The 19,202-nt window shown below is 37.1% G+C and overlaps 3 protein-coding genes across 3 annotated transcripts; 1 reads left to right on the top strand and 2 right to left on the bottom strand.

Annotated features, from left to right (window-relative positions):
- The first annotated feature begins 9,961 nt into the window (after nt 1–9,961).
- On the top strand, nt 9,962–11,822 carry LOC113279548 (anthocyanidin 3-O-glucosyltransferase 7-like). Its single transcript, XM_026528236.1, has 2 exons — nt 9,962–10,445; nt 10,954–11,822. Exons 1-2 carry the CDS (start codon nt 9,962–9,964, stop codon nt 11,820–11,822), a joined length of 1,353 nt encoding a protein of 450 aa, XP_026384021.1.
- Nucleotides 11,823–12,511: 689 nt separating this feature from the next.
- Nucleotides 12,512–13,003, bottom strand: LOC113279547. The gene has a single exon (XM_026528235.1). It carries the CDS (start codon nt 13,001–13,003, stop codon nt 12,512–12,514), a length of 492 nt encoding a protein of 163 aa, XP_026384020.1.
- Nucleotides 13,004–14,149: 1,146 nt separating this feature from the next.
- LOC113282607 (calmodulin-binding protein 60 D-like) lies at nt 14,150–18,062 on the bottom strand. The gene is made up of 8 exons (XM_026531652.1): nt 17,829–18,062; nt 17,548–17,623; nt 17,108–17,166; nt 16,473–16,966; nt 16,215–16,375; nt 15,919–16,122; nt 15,428–15,650; nt 14,150–15,016 (listed from the first exon to the last, which is right to left on the bottom strand). The coding sequence occupies exons 1-8, from the start codon at nt 17,963–17,965 to the stop codon at nt 14,454–14,456; spliced, it is 1,917 nt and encodes a 638-aa protein (XP_026387437.1). The 5' UTR covers nt 17,966–18,062; the 3' UTR covers nt 14,150–14,453.
- Nucleotides 18,063–19,202: the final 1,140 nt, after the last annotated feature.

Genomic DNA, 19,202 nt, shown 5'->3' with positions numbered 1-19,202 from the left:
TTAGGCATTTTCAGAAAAATCGGTTTGACAATATGGGTACAAACCAAATCTAGGTTGGGTGGAAGGCCATCAGATTGTGACTTAGGTAGGACGATAGGCACATCATTATCAATCAAATCAAAATCTCCTAACTCATCTACACATGTCACATCATGCTCACAATCATCAATCAAATTGGCAAGATCACAATCAGAATTATCATCAACAGATTTATTTTCGTGTATCGGCACATCAGGGGAAACATCACATGGAATACTAGAAGAAATATCATGCATTAAGGTCGGGGCAGAGAAGCCTAATGTATTTGAACCCAAAGGTTCCATAACATTTTTAGTATAAACATGTTCTTCTAGCATAACATCATAATCATCATCATCATCATGATAGGCATTTTGCAATCTAGGATAATTTTCAATCCTAAGGTCGGAGTTATTACAAGAATAAAACTCTAATTCATGGGGGTGACTCATATCATGTGGTGTTGTTCCTGTTTCCCTAACGGATTCCCATTGATGGGTTTTCTCTGCAATCTCGGCTAAAAAATTCCATGCATCATCCACAGATTTATCAAATCACCATTACACATAGACTCAACCATGGTTCGAGATTTAAGTCTAGTCCCTCATAGAGGATGACGACAAGTCTCCACTTCTCAATTCCATGGTGCGGACATTCACTCAACAAATCATTAAAACGTTCAAAATAGTGAAAAACAGTTTCCTCATCCAATTGGACAAAACAATTGATACTTTGACGAATAGCGATGGTCCTATGATGTGGAAAGAATTTTGGAAAAATTGATTAGTGAGTTGTTCCCAAGTGGTGATTGATTGTGGTCTCAAACCGTAAAACCATGTTTTGGCCCTTCCTTAAAGAAAATGTAAACAAACGCAATTTCAGAGAGTCTTCGGACATATGATCAGGTTGCATAGTCCGGCAAATTTGTTCAAACTCCCTTACATGAGTATAGGGGTTCTCAGAATCGAACCCTCGAAATATAGGAAGTATTTGTATCATGTTTGCATTTATTTTAAAAGGGTTTTGGTTTGGTTTGAGGAATACAATACATGATAATGGAATTTTTACTGATGGATACATGTATTCATGGAGAGCACGAGGTTGGTCCATTTTGAAATGACACAAAGCCCCTATTTGGTTTTAAATGGGAAAATTTTGGTTTTTGATGGGTTTGGATTTTTGGGAAAAATTTGGTTTTGGTGGGATATATAAAAATTGGTTTAAAATGGGAGCAAGTAAAATTTAGATTTTTTTTTTTTTTTTTTTTTTTAAAAAGTAAAAGTAAAATTTGGTTTTGAATGGGAGCAAGCCCACTGTGCAAGCCTCTAATGAAATGGAAGGAAGGCTGCGGCCCCCAATCGGTTACAGCTCAGCTGGTTTAAACCCAGAGTCCAAAATATAAGTCCAATGGAAAAATTTAAACAAGCCCACACAAAATAAATACAAACCCACAAATTAAACAACAAGCCCACAAATAAATTATACAAACCCAAATAGAAAAATAAAAAGCCCAAAAAATTGGGTTAATTATTACAAGCCCACAAATAAAAAATTGGAAGCCCACAGGTTGGGTTCTCTCAATTGAATGGGTTTAGGCTTACCTTTTTAGCACAGCCCAGCTGCTCTGATATTGTTGCAAAAACCCAGTTGGGTTTTGGTTCTTTTCCTTAGTGGCGTCCCAGCAGAGGAAAAACAGGTTCAGAATCAGCAGGTCCAATAGCAAATGAAATGAAGCAGATGCAGATGCAAATGCTATGAAATGAAATGCAAAATAGCTAAGAAAAACACAGATAAAACACAGCACCAATCCCCGGCAGCGGCGCCAAAAACTTGGCAGGTCCGGAAAGTGTATAGAAATTGATGCGATGAAAACGGGCCTACAGTAATACCGCAAGTGCACGGTCGTCAGTTGTAGCTCGTGCAAGTACGGGTCGATCCACAGAGATCGGGTGTGTTTCGGAAGTGTTTTAGCTAATTGGGTTCCTAAGTTTGCTTTGGGCTTAGAAGCCTTTTGGAAATGTTGGGCTTAAAGTGCTAATGGGTTTGTTAAAATGAACTGAGCTTGGGCTCAGTTATCTTTGAAGTGCAAATGGGCTTTGGCCTTAAACTTAGGTTTTTGATTAAGCCCACAGTTAAGTTGGATTGGGCCTTAATGAGTTTGGGCTTTGGTCTTTAAACAACTGGGCTTTGGTTGAACCCACAGTTGACTGAATTGGGCTTCAGTTTGAAGTGACTTGGGCTTGGTAATGAATTAGGCTTTGGGCTTTAACTAAAGGAATGGGCCTTAGTGAACTGTGGCTAAGCCTTTGGGGAGGAGGCAGCAGTGGAGCTGCAGGGAGGCAGCTACAGCAGAAGAAGCTGCAGCAGCAACAGAAATGGATTGGCAGCAGCAGGAGCAAGAGCTGCAGCAGTTTGGCAGCAGCAGCTGCAGAAAGGCAGCAGCAACAGAAGAATTGGCTTGGCTGCAGGAGAAGAAGGGGCAGCAGCACAAGGCCAAGAAGAGGGAAAAAAACAGTGCAGCAGCACAAGTGCTGCAGCAGCAGTTGCAGCAATAGAAGAAATGCAGCAGGGAAAGCAAGTAAGCAAAAGAGTTGCAGGGAAGTGGAGTGGCAGCAACACAAGGCAGTGCACAGCACAAGGCAAAGATGGAGTGGCAGGACAAGTAACAGGAAACAAAATATGCATAGCAATGAAAGAAAACTAAACAGCAAAAACAAAACAAAAGCAAAGGAAAGATTAAACAGCAACAACAGAACACAAAGGCAAAACAAAATGACACAAAGGATGAACCAAGGCCTAAGGCCAAGGGCAGGGTTATGGTGAAACTGAAATGAATAGAAGCAATACTAGGCAGAATACAGGCATTCCTATAGAATGGGTTGAAAGCTAGCTTGCTATAAGCACTAGCTTCTCCCAATACTCAATCAAAGTGCAGCCTAAGCATACAACTAGAATGGCAAGAAAATCAGCTTGCTATGAGCACTGATTTCTTGCCATTGCACAATTAGCAACAAGCTTCACAGAACTCTAACCTAGCATTCCATCATGTAACTGACAGTGAATTAAACATGACAGGAACATTAACAAAGACTCTAACACATAAACAAGAACAACACATGTTAACAGGACACATGTAACAGGACACACACTAACAATGAACACATTAACAGAAACACTAACAATGAACACATTAACAGAAACACTAACAATGAACATAACTGAAATTGAACTACTAAGCAGAGAATTAAAATTGCCAAACAAGAACCCTAAAAGTTAACAGTGCAATTAAAATTGGAATTAAATTAACCTAACCCAAATTGGGTGGAAACTTGGCTAGTCCAAGCACACGTTTTAACATCTCATACACAGTTCTATTTATACCCAAATTAGCAAATTAGGGTTCACACACATTTTCCCCAAATCAGAAAATTAGGGCAATTTTAAATTACCTAAAATTTGCTTACATTCTCCCAAAATTGGCTCGACCCATGCTTTGTACTGGCTTTACGCTGCTCGAAATCCCCTATTCTTCGTCTTCTTTGCACTGCAACCCTATCTTGGAGCGAAACCCTAAGCCTGCCTCTCTTAATCTTAGCACCTATGTGAGAAGACGCTACGAGGGAGAGAGATAGACTAGGGGGTTCGATAGGTCTCTTGGTCGGCTGGTTGTGGTGGTGGTGGAGCTCGAGGTCTGGTGGTGGCAGTGGAGTTGCAGGCGATGGTGGTTCTGGAAATGGTCGGGTGGAGAAGATGAGTTCGATGTTTTGGGAAGGAGGGAGTGTTTGGGTGGTAGTATAGGGTTTGGTGCTAGGGTGTGAAGCGGGATCATCTGGTTCGATGTTTGGCGAGCTGAGCTGCTGGATATGGAGATGGTAGGTAGATCGGACGGCTAAGAGAGAAGCAGTTTGTAGAGACCGTTGGATGTGTAACACAACGAAGTCAACGGTGCTAGATTAGGTTAGGTGCTGTAGTGTTGGGCGGAATCATCGGGATTTGATGCACAGTGATGAGGTGACCGCTGGATGACAAAATGGATCCAATCTGACGGCTCTCATGGAAATGGGTATGGATAAAGGAAATGGATTTGGGTAAGGGTTTTGGGCCTTGGGTATGCCAAGCCCATATCTTCTTTAAGAACAATTCTTCCTTCTTGAGCCCATTCCTAGCTTTTTGGTCTTGCGCGCAACATTCTTCGCGGCTTCCTTGCGTAATTCCTCCCGGCTTTTCACTACTTTTCTGCTCTTTTTGCTCCGCACTTCATCCAGATTTTATTTGTTACCTAAGAATGCAAAATTAAGTAAGAAAAATATTTATTCTTGAAAACAATGAAAATACAGAATATGGGATAAAATGTAGAATTAATGCACAAAAGATGAGTTAAATGCCAACAAAAATATATATAAATATGCACTATTTAGCACTCATCATGAAGTCAGGTCCAACTATCTTTTATCTTGATAGTTCGTGTATCCTGATCTTGTTTGATTGTTGAGATGCTCACTCGAACAAGATAGATAGAAATCACAAAGTTCTCTTCATCTCAGTCTTTGTGATTCCACGTGTTTAATAGTTGTGAGGTGAATAATAATCTAGGCTGCTCTTCGGGAAGCATAAATCCGGATTTTGAGGCTAGCTAGACTTTGTCTATTGCTATCGATTTCCAGTCTCACCTTGATCTATGATCAAAAAGGAAATCATGTCTTACCTGTGGGAGGAAGATTGGTTTAAAGTTTTCAATTGAGTCGAAGCAACTTAGGATGTAAAGGACGCCAGCTAAGGGAACCAATTGCGCAGAGTTCTGCTGGGATTAAAGAGACATAAGGAACGCGATTGTAACTGAATTGTTGTGAATTTAGTCTCAACTATATTCCAGTGTGAAGTTGATCGGTAGTAGGCTAGTGTCTGTAGTGGCTTAATATAGTTTGGTGTTCAATCTGGACTATGTCCCGGGGGTTTTCAGCATTTGTGGTTTTCTCGTTAACAAAATTTCTGGTGTCTGTGTTATTTCCTTTTCTGCATTATATTGTTTATCTTTATAATCTTCCAAGTACTCTCACGCGTAAATCAGGTTCACAGACTTGTCTCTGTAAACTTTCTGATTATGGGAGAAAGAGATATACCTCTAAATATTATTCCTTGATTTACATTCATTAAGTTGAACTCTCGGAATTGTATTTATGTTTTTTCATACAGGTTGCCTAAGAAAAAGTTGGTGGTGTATTTTTTTACCCCCGTCTTTTCAGTAGGTGCTAGTGGTTAATTATAAACTGTATCACATTCACTCTTTCATACCACTATATCTTGGCAGATGATTAATGGTCCTGCTCAATCTTTGAATATTTCAAACCTTATTAGGATGATAATCATTTTTTGTATTTGGAAGGAATGAGAAAGTTCATTCTATTATTAATCCATCATAATAACATGGTTATGTTACCAAGTATACTGTCTATTCTTGGGCTTTGGTGTTCGAACATTTTGCGGATATCTCGTAGAGCTTCTCAAATGTAAGTGGTCAAGGTCTTAAAATAACATGACGCATAAGACTTAAGACATTTTTTTATCCAATTTTCATCTTCAATTCAAGGGTAAAGGTTATAAAAAAAGATGACATGGCTAAATGGGGGTAAAGGACAAAGTCGTCTAGATTAGACTTTCTTCGTGACCTTGGGTCTTAAATCGATATCATCTTTTGTATCTAAATTTAAATAAAAAGTGCTAAACAAGACCTTGGGAATTGGAGACGAAATTTAGGTAGAATACAGTTACACTTAGCTAATGCAAACATGCTTTTAAACCCCTAGGTGTCCCTAGTGGACGAGTTATAGTCTCGTGAGGGTTTACAAGAGGTATACCCATAAAACCTACTCCGATTTCTAGCCTTGAAGAACCATTAAGGATAAACACAAAGCATAAAGCCAAATATTTATCCTGTATAAGTTCTTTAGCTGCAAACATCCCACATACATTCCAATCATCACACATAAGCAATTACTTACGTGTGACATTCTGTTAGAGCACTGCTCGTTCGAACTCGCAAGCGTTGCTATCTCAAGCTTGTTTGTCAAGTTTAGTTGCCAAAACTATAAGTATTGATTTCTAGTCTACTTATAGCTAAGTCTCGGATTAGGATAGAAAGTGTAGTTTAGCATCAGACTTCACGACGTTCATCAATTGAAGACGAAGAACTACTAAGGGGAGCTTGTGGAACTTCATCAACAAAAGGCATGTGGAGACTTGAACTTATCTATCACTCAAAAGTATATCTACTCTATCTCCTATTTGGGAAAAAAGTCGTATAGTTATATAAACTTCGATTATACACATTTGATATTTCGAGCTGAGTTTAACTCGCTTACATATTTCTCAAAATTTATGTTGGTAAGCTTTCGCTTTAACCAAGTTCATCTTATATTCTTGATGAAAGTCAAAAGATGATAATGTGAAAATCGCCTTGTAACATCTTACATGATTTTTGTGAGACAATCATTTGATTTAGACTCGGAATGTTTCGCATTGATCATTTGATTACTCAAAAATTGCTTCGAAGCTAATAGTTTGTGTGAGACAGCTATTATCGTCTTCTAAGAATATTTCAATAATTGAAATGAGAGTTTAGAAAAAATAACCATGATTGGATATAGCATAGTATGTGTACTTGTATACTAACTGTTGCAAGTTATCCCAAGTCCGGGAACCATAGTATGCATACTCGTATGCGTACTGGGTTGTTAGTGAAAGTCTGGGAATTTAGTATGCATACCGGTATGCGTACTGGCGTGAGTTTCAAGTTCCGGAAATTCAATTGAGTTTGAAAGGTATGCGTACCCGTTCGCATAAATTACGAACCCAAACTTAGTCTGGCCACTTAGGTATGCGTACCTGTTTGCATACTTGAGTAGGTTATGTTCTAAAATCGGTTTTGTTCATGAACTAATACATTTATATAATAAGGAATGCAATCTTTTGCAAACCGTGGCTATAATGTTCATGACTTGATTCGAGTGAATCTATTTTGCTTCAATTGTGTCTTGTATACTTCTATGAGAATATAAACAATTGAACAACTCTAGAACTAGTTTCATTTGAGTCATTTGAACTAGTTATGGTTAAGATGCATAAGGTTGATATGAAAGTGTTCATATGGCTAACTTCGGTTAACTATTGTTGAGCCAACAAAGTGTACACGTTTAGGTACGGTTACTCATATATAAATGAAGTCACTTTTCATTTGTGTGTAACAAGCTAAATTCGATCTAACGGTTGAAAGATATTAGCTTGAGTCTAATCATATTTTCATCTAAAGGTGAATATTGAATGCTTTGTTACCAAGGTAGCATTGATTGCAAATCCTGATTTGAAGACTATATAAGGGAGAACTCTAGCAACTGGGAAACCTAATCCCCACACCTCATGTGTGATATTAGTTGCGACTAGAGTCGATTCTCCTTTAACCTTAGGTTTTTCCAAAACCCTGTAGGTTAACGACTTGAAGACTTCATTGGGATTGTGAAGTCAGACCCCAACTATTTTCTCTGTAGTTGCGTGTTCTGATCTTGCGGTTTTCTATCGTGATTGAGCACTATCTTCTCTACGATTTGGTAGAGATTTAATCTCTGATATGCAAGATAAAAAGCAGTCACAAACATCTTCGTCTCATCGTTTGTGATTCCACAATATCTTGTTTCGGTACCATATGATTAAGATTATTGTGAGGTGATTGATATTACTAGACTGTTCTTCGGGAATATAAGTCCGGTGTATCAATTGGTTCCTGTTCACCTTAATTTATCAAAAGACAGAACAAAACTCATAGGTATTTTTGTGGGAGACAGATTTATCTATTCAATAGACTTTTCTGTGTGAGACAGATTGGTTTGTCAAGTCTTCGACTTTGGATCATAGCAACTCTTAAGGGAATCAAGTGCGTAGAGTCCTACTGGGATTCATATGCGTAAGGAACGCGACTGTACCTTGATCAGTGTGAGATTGGTTAGGGCTCAACTACATTCCAGTCCAAAGTTAACTTGGAGTAGGCTAGTGTTTGTAGCGGCTTAATACAGTATGGTGTTCAAATTTGGACTAAGTACCGGGGTTTTTCTGCATTTTCGGTTTCCTCGTTAACAAAACTTCTGGTGTTTGTGTTATTTCTTATCCGCATTATATTTGTTTATATAATTGAAATATCACAGGTTATGTGTAGTTCAATCATTTAGATAATCCAACCTTTGTTTGTTGATATAAATTGATTGACACTTGGATATTGGTTTTTGATACCGTCCAAGTTCTTTCTTATATTCAATCGGGCTCGCAAATTCCTATTTGTTTGATTGCAGATTGAATTGAGAAATAGAGATATAACTGTTGGATATACTTTTCTTAAAAGTATATTGGAGTTAGTCCATGCAGATTGCTAAGACAAATATTGGGTGTGGTTGTTAGACCCCGTTTTTTCACATTCAACCTGATTGCATAACTCTACTCAGTAGTCATTGAAAACTTGTTGCAATGTATCTCAACATTTTTTCCGCAACACTCGCGTACTGAAATAACATGGATAAATAAGAGAATGGAAATAAAATAGTGAAATGTGCAAATTTAAAAGACGAGGGTACCCAAATACATTATTTATTTTTCATATAGTAAGTGACCCACAACCAAAAAATATAAATACGACCTCCATATAGGATGACCTTGACATCTAGCATTGGAGATGCTCTTACAGATAAGTTTGAACCAGAGGGATTTACTTTCAGAACCCTGTTTTAGGACATGAATGAAAATTTTGGGGTATACCAAATAAGGACAAAAACATATCATTGTATATATTAGTAATCCTAAAAGCCTCTTATCCATATATTTTTATTAATAGCGAAACCTCCCTTATTCATATTTTTTTTAAAAGAAAAAAAATGTTCTTTTTTTTGTATTATTTTTTTATAAATTTTTTATTTACAATACACTAGGTTCGATTGACAAATTAACATTTGAACGTCTGAGTATTCTTTATATATGAAGAACTATGGGCAGTTCGGCTGACAACTTGTCAGCCTAGATGTCTTGAAAACCTGCATGCGGCTAACAAGTTATCAGGCGAAGGAATGTCACCATAATGTCATTTTTATCTTGTTGTCGGCTAAAAAATAGTTGGTGAAGTCCGCCCACATTCTTTTAGCATTTTTATCCTGTTGTTTGCTAAAAGAAATGTCACCACAATGGTACACATGTTGCAAAATGTTTATAAAGTAAATCAATCAAATTCATTGATGAATAATAACTTTATGATTTAACAAATACAATAGACGGAGGATAACTTTTAAAGATTAACGATCAACTTCACTAGATATCACTGTAATATAATGGTAAAATCATTGAGTGATGATATTAGTGACTTAAATTCGAAAATTTCCAGCACCAAAACTTTTGAGGGTTAACGAAATATAATAAATACTTTCTATAGGTATGTACCAAATACTGGTAAAAGTAATATTACTAAACCATTAATTGATCTCATTTTTTATTGTTCACTATCCTTGATTTATATCTTGGAAAAAAAAGGATGCTTTCTATTTTCTTTAAATTGATTAGGTTGTCATCTGTTTGGGTCCTTCCAAAATTTGACGACCCTGAATGGATTTGTTTAAGATTTAGAATAACAAAAAAATTTACATTATTAGCTATAGCAGTTGTCTTCCAAAACAACTAAGTTGGTAAAATGACTTATCCAACACGAGTTTTTGCTGTAAGATGTCATCTAATATGACTTAATTTGTCAAACAATCTGTTGCACGGGTGTGATATTACTTAGTTCCTCTAAAAATAAACATTCTCTAACCTCCTTTTAGCCCCCATTCCTCCGCGTCCCCCAGCCTCTCCATATAAATTTTCATCACTCACTCTCCGTACAATTGGCCAGTTCACCTCTTTCTTTTCTCAGTAAAAAATGGCATCAATGAAGCCAAACCATGTAGTGGTAATGGCATTTCCATATGGAACACATGCAATACCATTATTCAACGTAGTACGTAGATTCGCAATACAAGCACCATCATTAACATTCTCGTTCTTCTCAACATCTAAATCCAATCAATCAGTTTTTGGAACATCATCACCAAATGATATTCCAAGAAATATTAAGCCATATAATGTTGATGATGGGGAAAGTTTTACTGGGCATCCAAAGAATGAGGTTTTTTCCTTTATCAAATCCATGGTTGAGAAATTTAAAAATGGAGTTGATTCAGTGTATGGTGGTCACGATAAGATGATCAAATGTTTTATAAGTGATACGTTCTTGTATTTTGTTAGTGATATGGCTGATCAAATGGGTGTACCATGGGTTTCATTCTGGGCTGGTGGTCCTTGTTCTTTATCTGCTCATTTTCATACTGATCTTATTCGTCTATCCATACCTCTTGGCCCTAATGGTATTTATTTTCCTCCTCCTATTTTTTTTTTTGAGAAAATGGGTCAATTGTCCAAATATTTTTAAAACATGGTTTTAACGGACGAGTAAAAAAAAATTAGTATGAGTGAAATGGACACCAAAAAAATTAGCAAGAACGAATCTGGATTCATCTTGGTTTAAACTTAAAAAATAGCGAGGGAGAAACTGGATGCATCCTGATGTAAATTAAAAATAAAAAAAAATATTTGAAAATGGGTAGGATGAAACTTTTTACATCCTTGCTATTTTTACGTTCTCGTCCATTTAAACAGTATCAAAATTTACATATCGTTTTCCCCCGGACATTGTCGTTATTGGGGTAATTGATCAATTTTGTGCATTTTTTTCTACAATTTTTCTCTTTTCTTTGACCGTCAAAGTCAACATTTGACCCTGTTTATTTTGTTTTTTCTACAAATTGTTTTTAGATTTTGTAAATAACGTTGTATTAATATTGAATTATTCTAACACGGAATGATACTTGCCAGAAATTGAAGGACGTGAAGAAGAACCGATGGACTTCGTTCCAGGATTATCGTTTGTAAAAATCGGAGACTTGCCGGATGGTGTTCTTTTTGGAGGTTGGGAATCAGAATTGGCAGTTATGTTGCATAAGACGGGACTAGCATTGCCGCGTGCCGCAGCAACTACCATGAATTCCTTTGCGGAATTGGACCTACCGACTCTGGAGTATTTAAAATCCGAGTCAGTAAAATGTCTGCCAATGGGTCCATTTACACTAACTTCCCAGAATCTGTCGCATGCTCATGATGATCCTCATGGCTGTCTTACTTGGTTAGACAAGCAAAACCCAACTTCAGTAGCTTACATCAGTTTCGGTACAATGAGCACACCACCACCACATGAACTTGCTGCCTTAGCAGAAGGATTAGAAGAAAGTGGTGTGCCGTTTATATGGTCATTGAAAGACCATCTGGTAAGTCAATTGCCTAATGGGTTCCTCGAAAGAACTAGAAACAGAGGGTTCACCGCTCCATGGACGCCACAAGAACGAATACTTAAGCACAACGCAGTCGGTGTTTTCGTGACACACTGTGGATGGAATTCAGTTATGGAGAGCATAATGGCTGGTGTACCAATGATATGCCGGCCATGCTTCGGTGATCAGAGAATTAACTGCCGTCTAGTATCGGATGTTTGGGGGATAGGTACTAGGGTTAAAGATGGAGTGTTTACGAAAGATGAAACGATGAAATGTTTAGATATGATCTTCTCTGAGGAGAAATTGAGAGAGAAGGTTGGTGCTCTCAGAGGTTTTGCAAAACATGCTGTTGGTCCGAATGGGAGTTCCACCAAGAATGTCAACACTCTGGCAGAGATAGTTTGCAAAGACTGATACTGAATATGCACGATTTCTTTCATCGCAAATATTAAGAAAAAAATATAAAGATTGAAAATGAAGTTTTATGCACTTCTTATGGAAAGACTTGTAATTTGTTGTCTGTAGTTTGTACTCTCAAAGCCATGCCTTAGGTCTCCTAAGGCTTTGAAATAAATTGTAATAGGGATGTGAACTTTTTTCATTATAATTTGGCGATAATTATGCTTCTGCTCAAATTGGTAATTTTGAATGCGCAGATCGGGATTTGACCCAGTGACTTCAAAGAGGTACTGTTTGAGACTTGAAATTACAAAGTTTTTGTCCCACATCGCTCTCATTATCGATTAGCTTCCGTTTTTATACCGAAACATTCCAGACTTTAACATCGGCTGAGTGTACAAGAGCTGTGGCTTGGAATTCGAAACACCATTACAGAACAGAATGGTCTTTGAGCCTCCCCAGGCTACAAATCTTGTACGCTTGGCCGATGTGGTCTTGCCATGGTGCCATGATGATTCTTGGCGGAACACCATGGTACCTTTTGCAGTTTTTTGGCCAAAACCAAAACTGTTGCCAGATGAAGTTTTTTGCACTTAATATGGAAGACCTGCAATTGTTATCTGTACTCGCAAATGTAAGGGAATTCCTTGCAATAGTACAATGTGAACTTCTTCCATTAAAATTCTTATTGCAGTTTGTTAACATTAACATTTGGCTTCTGAAAAACAAAAACAAGGACAAAAACAGCGGATAAAATGAGCACCAAAACTAATAACAAATCCAAGAACCCCACCAGATCTACCGTTTCTTTGCGAAGTATCCAAAACTGGAACACCATAAGCAGCATTAGGAACCATATATTGCTGATAAGATTGCTGACTACTAACTGCTGGTAATGGTGAATATAAAGGACTACTGTCAGAAACAACTTGCGAGGGTGAAAATCTGTCAGGTTCTGATGTAGAAGGAGAATTAAAACTTGAAGCTTGAAAGACCAAAGAACCCGAAACCGTATTATGTGTTTGTTCGTAATCGAGCCATGGAGGTAAAGGCGGGGCCGAGGGGCATACTGTGGAGCAGAAACAGCACTGAGTACTAGTTGCAGCAGGGAGAGAAGAAGGTTGAGGAGGAAGTGTCTTTCTGGTTTTCTTCTTTTTCTTAGACCAATTTTTCAACTTCTTAATAGCTTTTAGCATTTCTCCAGCCTTCTGAGTTGATGCTTTGGTTATGGAGAAAGAGCTTCAAAATCACTCACTAAAACAGAAATGCTAAAAGAAGAAGGCTATCATTGGGCGTCACACTCCAATAGAGGGGCTTCATTTGGATTCTTAATGTCCAAAAAAGTGGTTATGGGATATCCTAACACATATACAAAATGTCTAGATTACCCTTTAACTAGAAGTGATTTTACGTCCTGGTTTCTTTTAATTCCAACCTTATAATTTTATTTGCATGTAATTTTACGTCCAGGTTTGGATTAGTTCCAACCGTAGAAGCTCATTTTGCGTCCAGGTTTCTTTTAATTCCAACCGTAGAATCCGATTTTACGTCCAGTTTTCTATAAGTTCCAACGGTAGAAGTGATTTTACGTCCAGGTTTGGAGATTTTACGTCCAGGTTTGGATTAATTCCAACCGTAGAATTTTATTTGCATGTAGTTTTACGTCCAGGTTTGAATTAGTTCCAACCGTAGAAGCTCATTTTACGTCCAGGTTCCTTTTAATTCCAACCGTAGAATCTGATTTTACGTCTAGATTTGGATTATTTCCAACCGTAGAAGTGATTTTACATCCAGGTTTGGATTATTTCCAACCGTAAAAGTTTATTTTACGGTCAGTTTTTCTTCACACAAAAGCTTTGTCCTAGAATTCACCAAGCATACAACAAAATTCGTTAATTTAATTTTTATCTAATTAAATTAAATTAAAATTAACTAAATAAGGATTGTTTAGTCATTACAAAATTATTTGAGATAAGGAGTTTTTGATATAACTTATAGGTGACCCGTTTTTGTTCTATTAGGTGACACCCCTCTAATGAAATGTGACGCCCCAATAATAACCTTCTAAAAGAAGTAGATGTGATTTGTGCAAAGGCCGTTGAGGCATTGCATTATTGGTGTTGAATATTGAGTTTATTTTAATATAATTCCGACCGTTTGGAATCACTGCACCACTTTTTTGTTAAGCCAGTGAAGGTTCCTAGTTTGCTTTGGATCCCACTTCTTGGCACTAGATGCTGAGTTTATCAAAAGTGGTCGGCATTAAAGTGAATTAAACAATCATCTTGCAAAATCCCTTTGTCTTTCCACCTCAGACCCAGAGTAGGGGAGAATAATCAATCTATCAGAATAAACAATGAACAGTCATATAACATAAGCAACCTTTAGTATTGTTGAGCCAGATATGAAACTAACTGTACATGCAACAAATGTACACCAATACTAGGAGAGTTTTCCTGGTTCAACAGTAGGAAGAAGAGCATAAATACAAATAATATATATATAAAGTCTCGAACACAAGCTGAGACCATTAAACCTTGTCTTTAACACAGCTAGAGTAAGTTCCTAGATGTTGATTTTAGTTTGAAACCTAATCTCAGGGCTGACAAAATAATATACCCCCCACACAGCACCTGCAGAAGAAATCTACTCATCGTCTAACTCGACGATCTGAGCCCGTCGCCTTTCAGCAGCTTGTTTCCTAATAAAGAAGCCCCACCTCAAAGCCGCCTTTATCTTCAGCCACCCCACTACTCCAGATTTGCTTGTCAAACGACTATTATCCTCGTCGTACTTGTAGTTAGTTGATGGTGGGAAAGGACTGTTTAATGTGAAATTGTAAATATCATCAGTTGGGTTTGCAGAATTGTGATTGCCCATACTGTATAAACGAAGTAACTGCTGCATATCATCTTCATTCTCAAGTATTTGATGACTTCTCATTCGGATGTCTTCCTCTGTTAAAAAGTCTTCGCTGAAAGAAGTAGGATTTGACAACCCAACTGATGGGCCTACTATTTGAAACCCTAAAGTGGATGATTGTGATTGACCAGGGACCATGCCAATGTCCTGTCCTGTCATTGGAGGTTGGTGGGAAGCACCAATGAGCTGGTTCTGTGGTGCAACAAAGCCATCAAACTGTGTATGCACATTTGAGTTTACTTGTTGAGAATTCATCAAGTAACCATTTGGCGTATTGTCAAAGTGTCCTACAAAAGAACAAATCTAACACATTAATTACAACCACATAAAGGCCTAGAAGGGAACTTCATAAAGTACTTATAAACATAAACATGATAATAATATAATTAAGAGTGAAGCAGGGAAGATTGCAGGTGTCATGATGTAGTTTAGTGCCATATATTAAGTTTTTGCAGCTAGTGATGTTTGCAGATGACTAATAATCTCAAGCCTAATTTCTAAATGAGCAAAGCTTTAGGAGCACAGCAACCTTGCGGCTTAGTCTATCAAATGAACATGAGCAAGATGATTTCAAATCAAATCAGATTACTAAACCCTTGCGGCTTAGTCCATCTGTCTCAAAATTACTAAACCCTTTCTTCAAACTAGTATTGCATTCAAACAAAATGTAACATTATTTCGTTGTCTAAAATGCTTACCACCAATGGGCAAGCCTGAAGGTGGTGATGGTTGTGGTGGAGGAACTGAAACTGGAAAGGTCAAAAGAGACCCTTGTTGATTATGATGATCTTGTTGAACTTCTGATTCAGAGGCAGCACACAGTTGTTTATTTTGATAAAAACTTAGAAGGGCCTGGCCATCATATTCTATAACTTGCGTCCAATTCTCATATGCTCTTTTCACCAAGGCATCCACATATACCTGCAATGCCACAATTCTTTATTAGCCTCCAAGTTTCTCCTATTAGGTATTTCTTAAGTTCTCAGAAACAGCTTGAAAAGCTTATAACGGTGTTTATACTTTCTATATAAAAGTAATAAGAGCAGCTATTATAGGAACCAATTCATAGTTTAACCATAGCTAGAATGTCTGGCACAACAGTCAAACTTTCTACTAATCAGATGAGATGAATCGTGCATGTAGATAAGTTAGGACAGAATTTAGAATTCAGGTAATAATTGAAACTAACCTTCTCACTATCAGAAAGAGAATCAGCTGGCCGATACTGTCCACCAGCAATAAGACCATTCAGCTCGTAGATATTATTGAAAACAACACCAACATTCCTTGTCGCGTCATCATAAAAAACATAATGCTTTCCACTCAAAACACATGTCTTTGCATGTTCGATGAGAACATCCCACATCTTATTTGACATACCACTGCCGAGGACCTAAACCCAAAAAAGAGAAACTTCAGATCACAACATAAAGTGCAAGAAACATGGAACTGTAACCAACTAAATACAAAATTCTGCATGCTTACACTTCGCAATCTTGGTGAATCTCTAACTACAAGGCGGAGAAAATCTTCCACTGTGTATATTCCGGACTTATTCAGCCTCTTGTGGAATGACCCATCCTTACCAATCTTCTCCAGTCTCCAAACATCATCATTTAGTGCTGGTGGGTAGTGTTTTTTGTATACTGAAGTGAAACGATAAGTAAGTAACTTCAGATTCAACCAACATTTGAACATGTAGCAAAAGACAATAAGTGAGGAAATAACAATGTGAAAACTTACATTCTCCTCGGTGATCCTTCACCGTGAAGGCCTCGGTTTTTGCCTCACGAATACGAAGACCCTCGCAGTAACCTGAGGACACTTTAAGCCCTAGCCTGAATTTCCTACTGCGAATCCAGCTTGAGTTATCAGTAAATGTCAGGTCTCCAAGAGTTCCTACACCTTCTTTAAGTGTCAGAACCAAATCCCCTGTCAGAAGTGGCCGTTTCCCTTCACGCTCTTTAACAGTGCGGCTTTCAAATTCCTCTTGGGTCCAGTTGTCGTTGTCCTCATTGCTGAAGTCTCCTTCAAGCACTACAACATCCAACTTCGCGCCGGACTCAGGTCCAACTGTTACAACATGGCCTGTATTTGCATCAAGCAGCACAACATGGATTGCAGCACCTTGCTCTCCCTCCACTTTCCCACCAGTAAAAAGGGGGAGGGACAACCTAGACCTAAACTGTAACTGCAAGTTCCTCCCATCAGGACCTTCAATTCGTTTAGGAGAAGACCTGCATAGGCTCAGTTGTTAGATATGTATACCTAAGATGTATAATGCACAACTCAAAATCGCAAAGTCAGTCATGGTTTGCCAAGTTACACCTCTACTTAATTGATTTTTTCAAGGATAACAATATCATAAGAATCTGTACCTTCCATTCAAGCTGGCAGGGCCCATCTTTGCAAGAGCACGCTCAACCTCTTCACTAACCTATTTACCACAAACAAACAGTTACAAGGAGCTTCAATTAAAATGAAAAAAAAAAGAGACAAAAATGGCAATGCAATGGAAACACGTTAACAAAGATAGAAGATTCCAACATGACGAGATGTAAATAAACAAAGATTATAACTAATAACTAGACAAAAGGGGGTGCAGTATACAGTGCAATTTGTAGCATAAGTAAATCTCCATCCCAAAATTCATACTACATTGAACTAAAAGTAAATAGATACAAAAACCGAAATCGATGATGTTGCTAAAAAGCCAGTCCACGCTTTATCATTTAACCACTACAGAAACTAAACACATACATAGTACAATCTAATCACAGACATCAACACAGAAATATGAGTTCATGTATAATCTTACAACTCTACGAAGAATAGGCTCCAAAGATGAGCAGAGTTTCTGAAGACTATCCATCTTTAAAGCTTCCACAATCACACTGCAACAACAACAAAAAGAAGAAGTTCCATTCTTAACAAAATTCATCTTATAAGTAAACAACAGAAAAAAAAACACAAAAACAAACCAAAGGGGCACTTGATTTTAAAACTGAGCTTAATTTTAACACAGAAACCCAAAGAATTCCAAAACAATTCACAGGAAGAAAGGGAGAAAAGAAGATATATACATATATATATATATACCTAGCAAGAGCAGGCCGCTTCTTAGTATCAGGTTGAGATGGAGCATCTTCAGAATCATCCAACCCTCGTTTACTATTACTTTCTCTTCTCAACATACTGTTTGATCTTTCTATGTATCTCCTCTGTCTATCATCCATTTTTCCCCAAAATCAAAACCCTAGGGATTTCGAAAAAATACGAAAGAGTAAAAAGCAAAAGAATATATAGAGAGTTGTCGTCTCTGTGAGACTGACAGTTATATTAGTAATATATTGACCAGTTGAGTTTACTTTGGTCTCTGGTGGTGGCTTTACCGGTTTCTTGGAAAAAAGAATTGTTTATTTAAGTTTAAGGCTGCTAAATCCTGGCCGTTTGTTTTGGTTGAGTTCAGTGTTTGCAAGGTAAAAGAATTGTTTGGATAAGTTTCTGTCTTTTGTCTTTCAGTGGTGTCAAAAGACTTTACTGGCTTGGTTTATAGTTTCTGAATAACATCTAAAAATACAAATACGAAAAGTTAACTTTGCTTCGGATTTTTGGAACTGAATTCTATTTTTGATATTTAAGCACGATGTACAAGTTAAGATTTTACTCTTACGAGAATTGTTGGGACTTGGGAAACAATTTTAGGATGACTCGTAGAAGCAAAACAAAAAGATCTACTTTTTGTGAAGCAAATTGTTTTTGCTTCTAATTTTTAGGATCAACTTTTGTTTATGACATCCAACACTCTTTTATATCATGTTTACATGCACACTAAAAAGTGACTTTTGACTTGTATAGAGTTAGAAAGCAAAAGATTAATTTGGACTCAAAATTTCATAACGACTTCTAAAAGCAAAAAAGATTAAATTTTTATGTTTGCTTCTGATTTATACTTTTAGTGTCCAGTTGGGATCTTAAAGTTGGCTCTAGCTATATAGGACCATTCACCCCAATTGTTCCATGATGCTAATATTATCAAAAAAAAATAAAAAATGAAGCTTATATTATCCATTTAGAAAGATTTTATCATAGAAAAGATCTCATTAAGCAAATTACAGAACTAGTCATAAAAACCCAAGGTGACCAAACTTGTGGTACAAAAATCCACTTCAAATGTTGGGATCCATTAAAACTCCATGTTAAACAAAATTGATACACAAACCCTAAATTTTTAAAATTTGATACAAAAACCCCAAATTTCAAAATTGGTTTCATCAAATTCTATGATGTTTCATTAAATTTTATGAAATTCTTTGAGGTTCTTGTGTTATTTTTGTATTTTTGGGATTTTTGTGTTATTTTTATTTTTATGAGTTTTTGTGGATGGATACTGGATAGCGACATATTTGGGGTTATAACTCACGCACCCAACAAATTAAGAAAATATATCTAAAAGATCTAGAATAAAAAAAC

This window comes from Papaver somniferum, chromosome 5 (genome assembly GCF_003573695.1).
Source record: "Papaver somniferum cultivar HN1 chromosome 5, ASM357369v1, whole genome shotgun sequence".
In the NCBI taxonomy this organism is placed as follows: domain Eukaryota; kingdom Viridiplantae; phylum Streptophyta; class Magnoliopsida; order Ranunculales; family Papaveraceae; genus Papaver; species Papaver somniferum.
Note: the sequence above shows the minus strand (reverse complement) of the source record. Positions and strands in the feature narration are given on the sequence as shown.